Source organism: Nasonia vitripennis, assembly GCF_009193385.2.
Source record: "Nasonia vitripennis strain AsymCx chromosome 3 unlocalized genomic scaffold, Nvit_psr_1.1 chr3_random0006, whole genome shotgun sequence".
In the NCBI taxonomy this organism is placed as follows: domain Eukaryota; kingdom Metazoa; phylum Arthropoda; class Insecta; order Hymenoptera; family Pteromalidae; genus Nasonia; species Nasonia vitripennis.
The window spans coordinates 1,802,084-1,818,228 of NW_022279625.1; the positions used below are offsets into that span (position 1 = coordinate 1,802,084).

General features: G+C 37.8%; 1 protein-coding gene across 1 annotated transcript in view; it reads right to left on the reverse strand.

Annotated features, from left to right (window-relative positions):
* Ndufa8 (NADH dehydrogenase (ubiquinone) 1 alpha subcomplex, 8, 19kDa) overlaps window positions 1–16,145 on the reverse strand; it is a 91,114-nt gene that overhangs the window by 37,708 nt on the left and 37,261 nt on the right. The window contains exon 2 of the mRNA NM_001172354.1: window positions 13,478–13,653. Coding sequence (NP_001165825.1) covers window positions 13,478–13,653 — 176 coding nt within the window. The remainder of the gene's footprint in view (window positions 1–13,477; window positions 13,654–16,145) is intronic.

Here is a 16,145-nt window from a genome sequence, read left to right on the forward strand (position 1 = left end):
ATTCGAGCCTACATACTTTTCCTACGAGGAAAAGCCATAAAACTCAAACCCGAAAACAACGCGGCCTCACGTGCGCGGCACAACTCGACCTTTGTCCTGTACACTCTCTGCAGCCGAAAAAATATACATAAATCGCGCGCTTACTGTTCCCACATTTGTCCAGACCGAAGTCTGTGACGTGGGGAAAACTCCACGTATTGTCTCACGAGGAGAAAACCCACGCCGAGAACAGTAATTACAAATTATATTATTACTATACGCGAACACTATCAACCAAATATTACCCGCGACATCTAAAATGCTTCCTTCGTAAGTTAGCTGTCCCCGAAATACGAGCGAGCCGCTACTACAAAGCAGGCTACCCTTCCAGACGACGCATCTCCCTAGGGCAAACTGGCCACAGCGAAACGCTCCCAAGTTTTCGTCTGTTCCGGGCCTCACCAATTAATCAGCCGTAACCGGCTGGGGGTGAGGGAAGCGGCCCCGATCGATCCCATTTGATCGTCGTGCACGCAGCCTACGCTGCCGGTTTCCATAACCGTAGCGCTGAGATGCTCGCCTATAGAAGTTTGTATTTCAGCAAGCTTACGTCGGTAACACAGCTTATCATCAACCATCGATATGCATGCAGCAAGTCACTTTTTTTGGGTTAAAAATTGTCTCACAGTGTATTGACGAACGTATGAGTAAACTTGAAGAGTGTGTTGATAAAGTGAATGAAATTGTTTCTCATATTAAGAAGTTTATAATTGCCTGTATTAAAAACGATGGTATTGAGAAAGACCCACATTCTTTACTAAAGACGTATGAGATGTTTCAACAATATTATACTTTATACACTGAAAATATTAAAATTATAATTCACGACAAGTTTAAAGATACTATTGAGGAAATAATTTTAAATACAATCTTATGTGAAATAGCTGCTTTTCAATTGTTTGATATATATAAAGACATTTATACTGCCATAATTAAAGTATAAATATACATGCTATTTTTTGTCATTACGCTTTGTACATATGTCTTCCTATCTTGTAATAAATCAGAAAATATTAAAATTCACTTTTTGTGATCATCTAAACCTCCCACCCTACTGCCACTCCTTACGACTCTCTATAAATATCAACTGTGCATAAGTATGTTCTCATTGCTTCGCGTACACTTGACGAGTCATAATTGTAATATAGATAAACACAATATGGAGAAGAAGAAGAACGAAGGTTCAGGTCGAGAGGAAGTGAAATATAAACCGGCTTCTGGATTCCAAAAGTATCTACCTCAATATTCTTCCAATACTGGATCTTTCCCGAAAAAAGAAGCGTACAGGAGTTATTGTCCTGACAAGGAAGCAAATAAAGATTCCAAATATCAAGTACACAACAACACTGATTGGGGATAGCAACAATAAAGTCTTATTCTAAGACTTATATTTATCAATTAAAATCGATCCTTTTTAGGACCACAATATTTCTATAAACGTACTACAAACTCATCATACATAAAAATCTCATTATCTTATGACGTCATAAGAGGTGTACATGACGTCAGTAACAATCCATATTTATCTTAATTGTTTACAAGATAAATGCTTAAGACGTTGGCGATACCTTATCTTTATTACCTGTTTTCATAATAAAAAAGTATCATGATGGATTATTATTGCGGTAAAGATAGCTTCTTTGTTTATGTAAACATGATATCCTAATTTCACACGTATAAACAAGATATCCTTATCTTAATTATCTGTTTATAAACATGATACCTTATCTTATCTTTTATTACTTGTAAAGTACCGTCATTGTTTATTATTGTGGTAAAGATATCTTCTTTGTTTATGTAAACATGATATCTTTATCTTAATTACCTGTTTAGAAACATGACACCTTATCTTTATGACTTGTTTACATGATAAGATAAGGATGCGCCAGTGATGACGTCATTTGTTATGTCTCCTCATACCGGCTTACTTACTACTCCAAGGCCTTTGCACCACACGTTTGGTGGTGCGCGCTGTTCAACTCTGCTCCGCTGACAAAGATTGCATAGCCACCTTAGGCTGCTATGATCTGTTATGACTTTGAATTTATAACCTTCGATGTACTGGTGAAATGTGCATATGGCGAAAAGCACGGCCAAGCATTCTCGTTCGATGACCGTGTAATTTCTTTCTGTGGGGGTGAGTACTCTGCTGACGAATTCGAGTACTCGGTCTTGTCCGTCTATGCACTGCGTCAACACAACGCTGTATCACTTGCATGACAAACTGCTGATCGAAACACGGGCAGTGCAGTACTGGAGCAAAAGCGATAAGAGTTTTTATGGTCTCGAATGCTGATTGCTGTTCATCGCTTCAAACGAACGGCTGATCTTACTTTGTCAGCCGAGTCAAAGGCTCGGCCAACATTGCGTAATTTTCCGGTAATTGTCTATACCACTTTGCAGCTGCGGTGCCAGGCTGTTTGCCTTTCCGTCGATGAGACGTACGCAAGCGGTACTTTTGCCCGCTCGTCAATACGGTTTCGCCTTCTTTGGAAACTGTCCCAGTCGTGGCAGTTCATACGAGTGGTCAACCTTTGCAGTTCTGGCATCAGATTTTTATGTAAGAGGTCTAGTTATTTTTTCAGGCTTGGTTGTGGCTTTATTTCCTTCATCATGCCTCCCAGGCATGTCACAAAATCGCGCACGGGCTCGTGCGCGCCTTGGTATCTTCTTTCTGCATCCGTTGTTGAAATCGCCTGTTTGTGCCGTACCATCTTGTCGCCGCCGTAAAGAACTCTTCCCAGCTTTGCCACTTATCTTTATTGTTCTTGCATTATTCTGCGGCTACGCCTGTAAATACGAATGACAGAGCCACCATCATCTCTGCTTTGGTCATTTGCGCTAGGGTTAAATTTCGTTCCTCCGCGAGACGAGCTAATTTTTCCTTCTCGCTACACGAGTTTATTTTAATGACCACCTACTCCGACGCTCTTGCTCATTACCTGCAACATTAAGGCGACAGTTTGTATCGAGGCAACTGGCCTTGTGCACGGCGGCGACGAAGATTCCGCAGTCACTGAGCAGTTTCTCTATCTGTTAAAGAACTACGCCACGGCTATCCCTCAATGACGCTGGAGTCGCCCCCGGACGTTAGCCGTCGGTGCAATGACGACTTCGTGCAATGTAGCTAAGTTACTCACGTATACGAAATGCACGGTGAGTGAAGCTCGCAGCGCTTTCTCCGCGCACAGTTGTTCTGTTCTTGTTCTGCTGCCAACGGCGACGACGATGCCGCGGCTATATCTTAGTCCAATCCTGTAAAGTCCGCAACAGGAGATAGGAAGGACGGTGTTCGTAATTGTTCGTAACAGCAAAAAGCGCAACTTGTGAATAGAATAGTTGCATATATTGATCAATTCAATTGGTTGCAATAGTCGCGCGCGTCGCGCGAGAGGACGGTGTTCGGTAGCCGAGCCGAGGATTCGGCGTCTTTATAGTCGCGTGAAGAAATTCGTGAGATATACGGAGATGCGAAGCACGCGTCGAGCACAATCTCCGGTGACCAAGGTCAAATAACAGAATCTGGTCGAGGAGTCGACTATTGCCAAGCTGCTTCACTTTTCGAAAGGCTCCAGGGTGGCGGCTTCTGGACGTCAAGCTGAGATCGAAGGTGCCAGCCATGGAAGTTGATTGCTTGGATGATGCTCGTCGACACGATACGTTTACCGGGATACTTTAGTTTGGTCTCCGCGCACGTGTGTTTACTGGTCGCAAGCCCGAAATAGTCAACATTTACACGCAGTCTCTCACGCGCGCAACATGAATTCGCGACCGCTTGTTACAGAATAAAGTATTGAAAATACAGGAATAAAATACATCATTGCTTCTTGAAATTGCTATAAGATTCTATATTAATTTCTAATTCTAAAACATTTAAATTTTTGTCATCAAAGAAAAAAAACCATATAAGAGTATAGAGATAACTTAAATTTTTTTTCTATTTTTTCCACACCGCTCCCGAGGTAAATAGACTGGAGCGTTTTTTTTATATTTTTTGTTAAAGTTTGACTTAGTTTGAGGTAAATAATAATTCTTATAATGTTTTTATTTTGCTTTTTATTGTTAACACTTTGATATGTTTATACTTAGCATTGTCTCTTGCTTTTGTATTGTTATCACGTTCGCTTGTTTATACTTAACATTGTAAAAACTTTATAAGATCGTATATGTTTATTATTTATCAATGTTCTAACAAAAAATAAAGTGGTATCCCCGGTAGGCCTAATCCACTTTTCAAAAATCAATATAGTAATTGACTCGAATTTAATAATGTGAACATATCAATGATTGTTAATATCTTGCAGTATTGTTAATTTTAATTATTATGATTTGATAAAACGTAACTGCAAAATTTTGTTGTTGTTGTTAAATTGATGTGATATAGAATGTTAGCAATATTCAAAATATATGTTACATAAGCATCAGGATCATTTATCAAAGATTCAGGTATTAGATTTTTTTCACGTAGTTTTAAAATACGTTGAATATTTAAAGTCATATAGGTAGGAATTTCATCTAAATTAGAAAAATTTCAATCTTTTCATTGAATCTATTGTTCATTGAATTCATTTTCATGATGTTCCTGTTGCTAATTAATTAAATAATTTTCATAATTTATTTGATCGCGTTCATGGTCTATAATCTGAATGAATAATTGATTAGGATTTTTGCATCTAGATAAAGCTACATATAATTGGCCATCAGAAAATAATGTTTTTTAAAGCATATACCTACATTATCGAAACTTTGACCTTGAGATTTATTGATAGTCATAGCGAACGCTAAGATTAAAGGAAATTGTTTTCTGTATAAAATAAGTGTCAATGAAGATAAATATCCGGTATTTAATGTAATTCTAGGAATAAAAATGTTTTTTCTTCCTTTCTGATTTTTTCCGCTGTTATAATTTTGGCTCCAATGTTATACTTGATGATTTAGTAACTTTTAATCGTGTGCCATTACACAAACCGTCAGTTATACTTAAATTTTTTATTAACATAACAATGGCCCAATTTTCAAATTAAGTTTTTGTGGTGGCAATCCTTCACGACTGCTATTTAATATTTTGATCGGAAAATTAATGTAAATATTATCGTCAGATTTATCAACACCTTTATAAGTTGCAGTATCAATACTATAATATGTTTTTATCTCTCTTTCCATTTGATTTAAAATTTTATTATCCAAAAAATAAGTATATTCATTGTGAGAAGTAAGTATTACGCTATTTAATGAAGAATCAAACTTGTGACCAAAATTTTTTGAACATATATCATTTGTTTTCCATTCTTCAAGAATTAAAAAAATTTTTCTATCTTTCCTTCTTCAACTTCTAATAATAATTTTGAAAAAATCTCTATTGAGTGAACGCATCTTTATGTTTAATTTTAAAATATGGAAGTATGACTAAAGGCATGATGATTTTATAGTTATTTCCTATAATGCTCCTATCCTTTCTCCGAAAGGAATATTAGTATCACATAAATCACGTTAAGTTGTATCAACTATTTCCAGAGCTTTTTTAGGAATTATAGAAGCTTCATCCCAAATGATCAAATCTGTTTCTCGTAACTTTTCTTTATCAGATTTGAACTGCAAGAACGAGATTTTCATATTGGTCAAATCTAAAGGTAAACGAAAAGTTCTATGACTGGTCATTCCTTTTGGTAGTAATATTGAAGCTATACCAGTCCATGCCATTGATTAAATTTTTTTATTTTGAAGAATTGAAGGATTTTAAATTAAAATAAAACGCAATAGGGAACAATAAAGATAGAGATGATAGAGATATAGTTTGTAGCGGGCATGGTCAGGGATAAACGTAGAGTTACAAGGTTGATATAAAGGCAGAGATATTGATCAAGATAAAGATAATAGGTTTTGATTTAATATAAATTATCCATATATAAAACAGTAAACTTTTTTCTTGTTCTATAAGACATCAAGGGGCGCGATAGCGCCCCGATGGCAAGTATAAGTTTTATACACTGTGCCGTCGAGAGCGCGCCGCGACCTACTATACTTTAAATTTGCTAAATAACCTATTTACGTTTTACGAATTCTGTAAATATTTTATTCGATCTTGTTTATGTATGAGTATACAATTTCAAAAATGTTCATAAGATCTTACTAATTACCATATTATTTTGTTAAGAAAATTGCTCGTTTGTAAAATAATTAAGTTTAAAAATTAATTTTGCGAAAAAAATTAATTTTTCGCCTCTCCGATTCTCTTTTTTTCTTTTAGTCAGTCATAGTTGAAGATATACATAAGATTCTTTAATTATTACAAAGGCTACTTGATAGATATTACAAATATAATAGAATATAAATCATATGTCCTGTTGACTCATCTGTCGTATTATAGACGTAAAGAAGCTTGATTGCTGTACACCCAACACTAATAAATTTGAATGAAAAAACGGCCGCGCCATGTCTTATCAGGTTAGGTTAATTGATCAGCTAATGCAAGTAAATAGTAAAGCTCCTCAGATTAAAATAAAAAAATATTGTAATTTTAATTAATATTATCTAACAGATTTACACCTTAAAAGTTTGCCAGTGTTTCATCGATAGACTATAAGACAACGGGAGGACAAGTAAGCATTAAAAGAATAATTTTGAACAGTACAACCTTATTTTATATGAAATGAAAATCCGCTTTGTGTTTAAATGATTCTTCTATATACTTAGGAGGAATTTACTTGATTTTTTTATTCATGATTTTGCTCATTTCTTTGCACAAGATGATTTGGATTAGTTTTAGCACATTCAGATTAGATGTGATAGAATCATGAAACACAAAGCAGATTTTCACCTTGAAGTTACAGTGAGATTGATTCTTCTTGTAGTAAGTAATGATTTTTGTCAGTGTGCTAATTTTTAACACTTGACATTTTCAAAACTGATTTCACTACATTCATTAACGTAAATTGATAAAAATACAGAAAAACTTTTGTAAGCTGTAAACATTAGACAATTTCTTTAAGGATTGCATAACTTTTTAGAGGAAAAATCATGATTATAATACTAAGATACAGAATGGTGAGGATAGGTACAAAAGGTGTTTTTTTTTAATATGGAACACTAAAAAGTTATGATCCTGTCTCGGCACAATGCTTTCTAGACGACTTAAATTATTTTATTAGAATTTTTATAGATAGTCTACCTTTTTCCAAAGTAAATTTAAAGAAATTTGATAAGTTTTTTAAGGCAACAATTGTCAAAATTAAAAAAATTATTTTTTCCCGAAGAATCAAAAAACATAAATGCATGTCAAATTTTATTACTATTTACCACGTGGTTCCAGTAATACGATGGTATACACACACAGCCATCCGCACGGACATTTTCTAAAAACACACAATTCGAACTCCACCTTAAAATACGTTTCTATGAAGTTTTAGCGAAACTGCAAATTTTACTATTACAAAGCCTCCTCTAGAAGGAAGCAATAAAGTAAGATTCTAAAGTTCGGATTTTGATTTAAATTAATCAAATATAAAATGAAAGAATATGGTGAATTCTATGTGTGTAATTTCTAATAAATTGAAACTAAGATATAGATTTATTAAAGATAAAGCATCCTTGTTAATTATTTTTGCAGTTATTTATGAATTAAAAATTGAATTTTGGGGGATAGTGAGCGGAGCGTGCAGGGGGGACCCCCCTAGCGTCTGTGTGTGTGTGAATGCGCGTGTGTGTGTCCGTGTATGTGTATGCGCGTGTGTGTGTCCGTGTGTGTATGTGCGTGTGTGTCCGTGTGTGTGTGTAGATAATTCGACAATACACTTTTTTTAGTTTTTTAGTTCCCTATTACACAATGAACAAAATGAGCCCTTTAATAGTTCCAAGTGAATCAAGACTGTTGATCACTTTTTCGGCTTTTCCTCCTACTGTATGGCGTTCCGTGCCTAGTGCATCGGATCGGCTACCTACCTTATTACCTCTGTGCGAGTCCCTACGACTGTTTTGCATTCGCCCAGGCTTGCGCCTGTGAGGCAAGGGAAAACCCGGAATTCCGCTGAAGGGAAATTCTGGGGAAAAATCCGCCTCGAAGCAGCCGTAGTCCAGGGTACTTTTCCCGATGAAATACAACTTAGGAAAATTTCGAGTGCATTCACTGGGAATCGAACTCACGACTCCTTGAGCAAGCACGTATCCGCTAGTTAGGGCGTGTGCCTTAACCAACTGAGCCACGGATGCTCATTTAATGTCTTCTACACTACATTAAAATTTTATATTTGGTCGATTTTGTAAAAACCCTTCGAAACTTGTACAAATAAAAAAATGTAATCTATTTTTCAGTAGGAATGTTCTTTGAATTTAAATCGTTTAGGTCACCGAAAAAAATTTCAATTGTATCAAATTTCAATTAGTTTTGAGCAATAAAAGCGCTTTAAAAATGTCCGTCCGTCCGGATTTTGTTTTTGCATTGATTTGGCCCAGATAAAAAGGATGCTGCAGATAATTATTTGTGCAGATATGTTTTTTTTAAAGCTATGTGTTTGTCTATATGAAATCACAAATACTGTATGTAGTTATGTATATCACAAGATGTAATCTGCAGATTCGGTCCAGATAAAAGAGATGCTGCGAATAATTATTTGTATAGATATGCTCTATTTTTACAGTGATAGGTCATGGTGTATGTATAAAAGTGTTCGCACAACTATCATTGTGCTAAAGCAAAAATCACTCTCTGTCCACACAAGTCACGTTGTAAGTTTCGACATTCCCGAAAAGTTATGCACCAGTCCGCATAAGTCCGCAAAAGTCTGTATAAGTACCGTTTCACATATTCTGCACAAGACTGATTGTATGCAATTATGTTACAATATATGTCGAAAATATAAAAACCAATACATTTATTCCTTCATTTTTTTGGACCTGTTCTCACAGCTTCCAATACATCTCTGGAACAAATTTTGCAAACGTTTTATGGTTGGAATGTACATTTTTATCATATCGTCGCTCCCTACGAAGAATAGCACGTTTCAAATCCTTCTGGAAGAGTAGTACTTTTCACTTTTCGCCGCGAAGACTAGCACTTTTCACAACTTTGCCGCCAAGACTAGCTGGTTTCACGTCTTTGACGCGAAAACTAGCACAATTCACGAAAACACTAGCGGTTTCGAGGCTTTATATTTAAAAAATTGATGATATTTATGAACACTATAGTGGTACATAGTAACATTCACATGCAAAAAGTCAGCTAGTACAAAAATTATTGAATTATCATAAGTTTATCTTATACTAAAAAGAGCATTATTAATTTGAGCCATGAAACGTACTACTTTTCGCGGCGAAAAGTGAAAAGTGCTAGTCTTCGCGGCAAACAACGAAACGTACTAGTCTTTGACGCAAGTTCTGTAATCTACCACTCTTCGTAGGGACCGACCTGTTTATACCATTGGATAGTTTTTTATTTATAAAATACATTAAGTTTTGTAAATAGATGCAAAAAGAAATCCAGACGGACGAACGGACATATTTTGAGCGCTTTTATTGCTAAAAACTAATTGAAATTTAATAGAATTGAACATTTTTTCGGTGACCTAAACGGTTTAAGTTCTATGACGAGGAACGTTGTTAAATCGTCATAACCTCCCCAGCATACAATAATTGTATCATATTACTGTATAATAGTTGCATGTTACAGGTGAGCAGCGGCAGAGCAACGAGAGAGAGAGAGCACACCGCGACGGTGAGTGGGGAGAGAGAGAGAGAGAGAGAGCTTCGCGCGCGAGACTTAGTATACGCGCGACAGATTCGTTCGGGCTAGCTTACCGTGCAGGCTATCTTTTCGCAAGATCGCGTGAACTGTTCCTTCCTGAGCTGGTTCCCGAGAGCGAGTGGAATCGACGAACCGTAAGTGTCAGCTCTCTACTTCTCTCTCTCTCTCTCTCTCTCTCTCTCTCTCTCTCTCTCTCTCTCTCTCTCTCTCTCACTACAACACAAACACATCATTCCACCACATCCACCATCAAGCTCATCTGCCATATCTTCATCCGGTTCTAAGGTATCTCTGTCCGAAGGTCTACGAGTCTGTCATTTCAATGCGAATTCGCTTACGGGTCACATTGAGATGATCAGGCTTTTCTTATCCACTCGCTCTCCATTTCACGTAATAGCTGTTACCGAGACCTGGTTGAGCGACAAGGTTACGTCCATCCCTTCACTGGATGACTACCTACTCTACAGACGGAACAGAAACAGAAACGGAGGAGGTGTGGCCCTCTACATACATAAATCACTGACAGCTAGTGTTATTTCATCATCTGATGGTGAATGGTCTGGCAAGCCAGGTAAGCCTGAATATCTCTTCTGCGAGGTATCGGCAAAGGGAATCTCTCCGATCTTCGTGGGGGTTGTGTATCGTCCTCCTCACGCTCCATTCTTCCAAGGCTCTAACTTTATTGACCAGCTAACAACCCACATGCACAGTTACTCCACGAAGGTCATAATGGGAGACTTCAACTCTGACCAGCTTTCTTCATCTGAAGATGCCAAGTTTATCAAGGCCTTCATTGATGAAAATTCCCTTTCTTCTGTCCCCTATGGTGCCACGCATCATAAACAGGGTTCGGATACCAGGCTTGACTTGTGTCTAATTGACGAGCAGGATCGCCTGCTGTCACACTGGAAGACAGACTCACCTTTCATCAATGGACACGACCTTATCACGGCCACTCTCGACGTACAGATTCCACGATACGTACCTAACACATACTCCTACAGAAACTTTAAGGGAATCAACGCCGAGAAGCTAAGAGACTTTCTTAGCACATGTGACTGGTCATCCCTCACCGCTTCATCACTTGATGAATGCATCTCTACACTTAACGCTAACCTCACTAACGCCATTAATCATTTCGCCCCATTACGGACTGTAATACCGAGAAAACGGCGTCACCCGTGGTTCACCACGGCTCTTCGTGACCTTGTATCTGAGAGGGAGAGACTTTACAGGCGTTTCAGGGACTCCAGGCTTGATTCAGATCTCCGCTTATACAGACTAGCTAGAGACAATGTTCACAAACAGGTCGAGGAAGCCAGGCTGAATTATTACTATTCACGCCTGTCAACCTTGACTCCTGCTGTTGAGGAGTATCTTCTAACCCTGCAAAGTCTTGACCTCCCAGAACATTTCGAGTTTGGCACCATAACGGAATCGGACGTGTTGGCTGCAGTATCGCACTTCGACACCCAGGCCAGGGGAAGCGACAGCATCCCTCAGGTTGTTATCTCAAAAGCACTGCCAGTTCTCGCTCCTCTACTATGTCACATTTTCAACCTGTCTCTGAGCGAAACCCGTTTCCCATCTGCCTGGAAATTGCCACTTGTGCGTGCACTCAACAAAGTCAGTTCACCAACAGCCCTGACTGACTACCGTCCGATTTCACTTCTCTGCTTTCTCTCCAAGGCCCTGGAGTGGCTGGTGCACAGGCAAGTCTCACAATACCTTGAATCAAGGCTCTTACTAGACAACTATCAAACAGGCTTCCGCACTGGCCACAGCACTCAGTCTGGCCTATTTAAGCTAACTGATGATGTCAGGGTCGGGATAAACAAAAAGAAAGTGACACTCCTTCTACTCTTTGATTTTAGCAAGGCGTCTGACACTGTATGTCACGTCCGTCTCCTGAGGAAGCTATCCACCTTCGGATTCTCTAAGCAGGTTCTCCGATGGTTTGCCTCCTATCTCACTGGGAGAGAGCAAGCCGTCGTTGGTGACAATAGCGAGCGTTCCTCTTCGCAGTGTCTTAACATCGGCGTCCCGCAGGGCTCCGTCTTAGGTCCCCTGCTGTTTGCATTTACATCAACGACATCGGTTTCTGTCTAGACTCCGATGTTTCCCATCTTATTTACACGGATGACTTGCAAATTTACAGTCATTGCCACCTCGAGGAGCTCGATTCTTTATCAAACAAGATGAGTGCTAATGCCGAGAGGATAATGGGCTGGGCTGCGCAAAACAAGCTTAAACTTAATGTTACAAAAACCAAAGCAATTATCCTGGGCTCCCCATACTACATAAATCTACTTCCCTCAACAGCTAACACATTCATTAATATCGGGGGTGCCCAGGTCAGCTTTGAATCCTCTGTGCGTAATCTGGGACTGGTGCTTGACTCTAAACTCTCGTGGAAGGAGCACGTTACACAAGTGTGTAAACGTGCTCACTCGCTAATGTACTGGCTTTACTTTTTTAGAAAGAGTACCAATCTCAGATTGCGCAAACATCTCGTGCTAGCACTCCTATTTCCGATCATCGACTACTGTTCTCTTGTATACTGTGACTTGACGCAGGAACTCGACTTAAAACTACAGAGGCTCGTGAATACAGGAATCCGGTACATCTATGGTGTAAGGAGGGATGAGCACATCTCCCCTTACAGGCGGGAGCTGCAGTGGCTAACCACTGACGGACGCAGGAAGTATTTCACAGTCTGCTTCCTTCGTAAAATGTTTAACTCGGTCGTACCATCATACGTACTGGCCTTTTTTGACTTCCGCGTCTCACTCCGGCCTGTGAGGGGCGAGGTGACACCTCTGGAAATACCTGCCTTCGCGACTGAGACGCTGAGGAACTCGTTTCATATCAGCGCCTCATACTTATGGAATAGCCTGCCATCACACATCAGAAACACCTCATCTACTATCATCTTCCGAAAACTTGCTAAAGATCACTACTTTCAACTCGAAAACACATAACTCATACACACTCACGCACACGCGCACACCTACTCATTCTCGCGCTATTCATTTCCACCAACGGTACACTTTTACACTATACACAATCTAAACACGCCTCAACTTACTGCATTCTACTTTCACCTCATAATGCTGAATCTTACTATTGTACAACATAATGTACGCAAATAAAAACTATCTAATCTAATCTAATCTAATCTAATCACTCATTGTCAGTAGCTCTCTCCCGATCTCGGACTACGCCGTTCGTCTGCGTCTCGCACACCCGCGTGTGTGCTCGTGTAACATATCTTGGAGTCAACAATATATATTCATTCTCTATTCTACTTGAAATCTGTGTTCGGCGTCGGTTATTTCCGCGAACCCGCTCCCCATCCCCTAGACTAAGTTCCCTGCCGCCTCCGCGGGCACGCGTATCGCTTCATGATACACATATATGAATGCTGCAGCTAGTTGCACTGTACGCTGCTGACGTCTGCGCGACTGCTGTTGAAAACTCCACCCCGTTATAGTTCAAAGAACATTCCTACTGTAAATTGTTTTAATTTTTTTATTTTTATGAGTTTTGGAGGGTCTTTACAAAATCGACCGAATATAAAATTTTAATAAAGTTTAGAAGATTCGTTAAACGTGCATAAGTTTTTAATGCGGTGCTCCAAACGGCACACTGTATAAAGCTTACCCCCCTTGATACAAACAAATACTTGTTCAATAGACTTACGGTGAAAACGCTGATTCTCCACTTGATTTGTCGATGCAATTATAATATTGACTAAATTCATCTTGACAATGTTTTTTAATTTTTTTGAAAAATTCGAGAGCACACGCAGTGACAACCTTTCCTTCGGTGATACATCGTCGTGGATCATCTTCTTCATCTTTGCATAACATGAATTCCTGAGAACAAAAAAATATATGTATTTTTCTATATTTTATGACCATTTTGGCAAGACTCTTCCCCTTCCACCGTCCCGCCACTCTGCCCCCCCCCCCCACCAAATAACGTAAAATTCTATCAGTTTTATGTGATTTTGAAAATCTTCAAATCCCCCCCCACACCCACATACACACCAGCGCACAAACGTAAGAGACTGCTCTCTGCATTATTGGGTTTGAGACCGTCATATTTTCACTACGTTGTTGCATAGTAAAATAAGGCCATATTAAGTCGGATTAATTAAGTATATTTTAGACAAACAACTCAATAAACTTTGAGAAAGTAAATTAAATAATTTACAACATTAAAATTCAACAACTATTTGGACAGAGTAAGTGAGTCCAAGTTTAAAGAACTCAATGAATCTTCAGAACTATAATTACAATAAAAATTTTTGGTGACTGAAATGTTGATACAACATTTTCGAATAATATTTATAATTTGAAATGAAAAATAATAATTTTTAATGAAAGATAAATATTTTTGGCTATCTAAAAAGAAAATAACGAATATTGTTTCTGTTCTACGAGTTGAATCTATGACGATAATTGCTTACTTTGATAATTATGAATTTACATAGAAAATTTATAAAACAATATTCGTTCTTTCATTAATTACACAATTAATTTTGATTGATATGAACTGCACTGTCATTTTTTAAAGTAGCTGGGAGAAGATCAAGTGTTCTACGAAATTTCAAAATACGTTGAATAGTTAATGTAGCTTCAGTTGGAATTTGGTCTAAACTTGTAAATTTTGATGTTATTTGTACTTCATCACAAAATATTTCGAAAAAATAGTATCAGTAGGCAAGTAGGCGCGCATAGAATGGGACTCCCCCCTATTAGTTGGCTTGACAACACCTGAGCCAATTAAGAAAACCGAGAAGTTTCACCATTTTCGGCGCTCACTGCTATAGGTAATTTTAATAATTTTTTTTTAATTTTATTTATATAAACTGGCTAGAAGCCCTTAATTACAAAGAAAAGGTATACATACAAAATTACAATATTAGAGAACCCTAGTCCTAAAAAGAATAAACGAACGATCTTAGACAAGTTTTAAATTCAGGCAACGACTCGACATCAGTAATGCGCTTAGGCAACAGGTTCCAAGACCTTTTTAACCTGTTGAGAGTAGAGTAAAATCCGAAGTTATAATAATAATTGCTCTCCTGGAGCACTCTATGATTACGCAAATTATAAGGCGATTGCCTCGTAGAAAAGGTACAAGAAGGGGAATCACGCAAGAGAATCTTATGTACAAGCTTAAACGCAAGAAGACCATCATGGTACCAATGTAATGAATTAAGCGAGAAGATACGAAACCGAGACGCCACAAGGGTATAATAATGGTCCTTAAATGCCATAGGCTGACGAGACTTGTAAGCTAGGTAACGTAAAAATTTATGTTGAACAGACTGTAAAGAATTTTAAGCTACCTGAGTATAAGGAGACCAGATTTGTGAACAGTGAATAAAGTGGGGTAAAACCAGGGTATTATATAAGTAAATTATGGCTGATATATCAAAAAAATCAAAAGTAGTACGCTTCACAAATCCGATCAACCCATGGCACCGCGAAACCGACGACTCAATGTGCGGCCGAAAAGTCATATGAGAGTCGAATGAAACGCCTAGGTCCTTTATTACATCAACCCTATCAAGAACGGACTCACTGAGCGTGTAGCTGAACGAAAGGTACGATTTTCCTTTGTAAAACGAGATGACGTGGCATTTGCTTGAATTAACGCTCAGCCCGAAAATCATTGATAAATATAAAAACATACGTATACCGTTATGATTCTGAAACCACGGGACCGATCGTAATACAATTTGACATGCATATATGTTTTATAATTCTGAATTCCGGAAATTTTTTTTATGATTCTGACCATTTGATGACCATATTATAGCTATTTTTCGATTTTTGAAATATTAATTTTGCTTTTTTTGATGATATGGTTTATACAATATATTCAACAACAGTGTATCTAAAAGAGCATAAAACTGCCTACTTTTTCCCGCAAGATTTTCCAGATTGACCGTTCCGTTTAATTTTTATGATAAAAAAGGTGATTTAAAAAAAATCAATATTTCCAAAACTAAACTGTCAAACGTTTATGACAAAAAAACGATAATATCTATTTACTGTAAAAATTATAAGCCAATTTGGCGACTAGTTATTGAGCTAAAAATCGAAAACCAAAAAAATGGGTTTTCGATTTCGTACGATTACGGAAGTAAAAAGGCTTTAATTAAGTTGAAATATTAGGAAAAGATAGATCTTTTGCTTACCTTGGCTAAGTTTTTTTTGCAGCTTATGAAACCGATTAGTTTAAAAGGTATCAAGATTCATATTCTTTGTCTCTCACCCTGTATACCCTGTATAACTAAAAAATACTATTTATTTTAAACCTTATAACTCGGACCCTATGCTATTAAAAATATTGA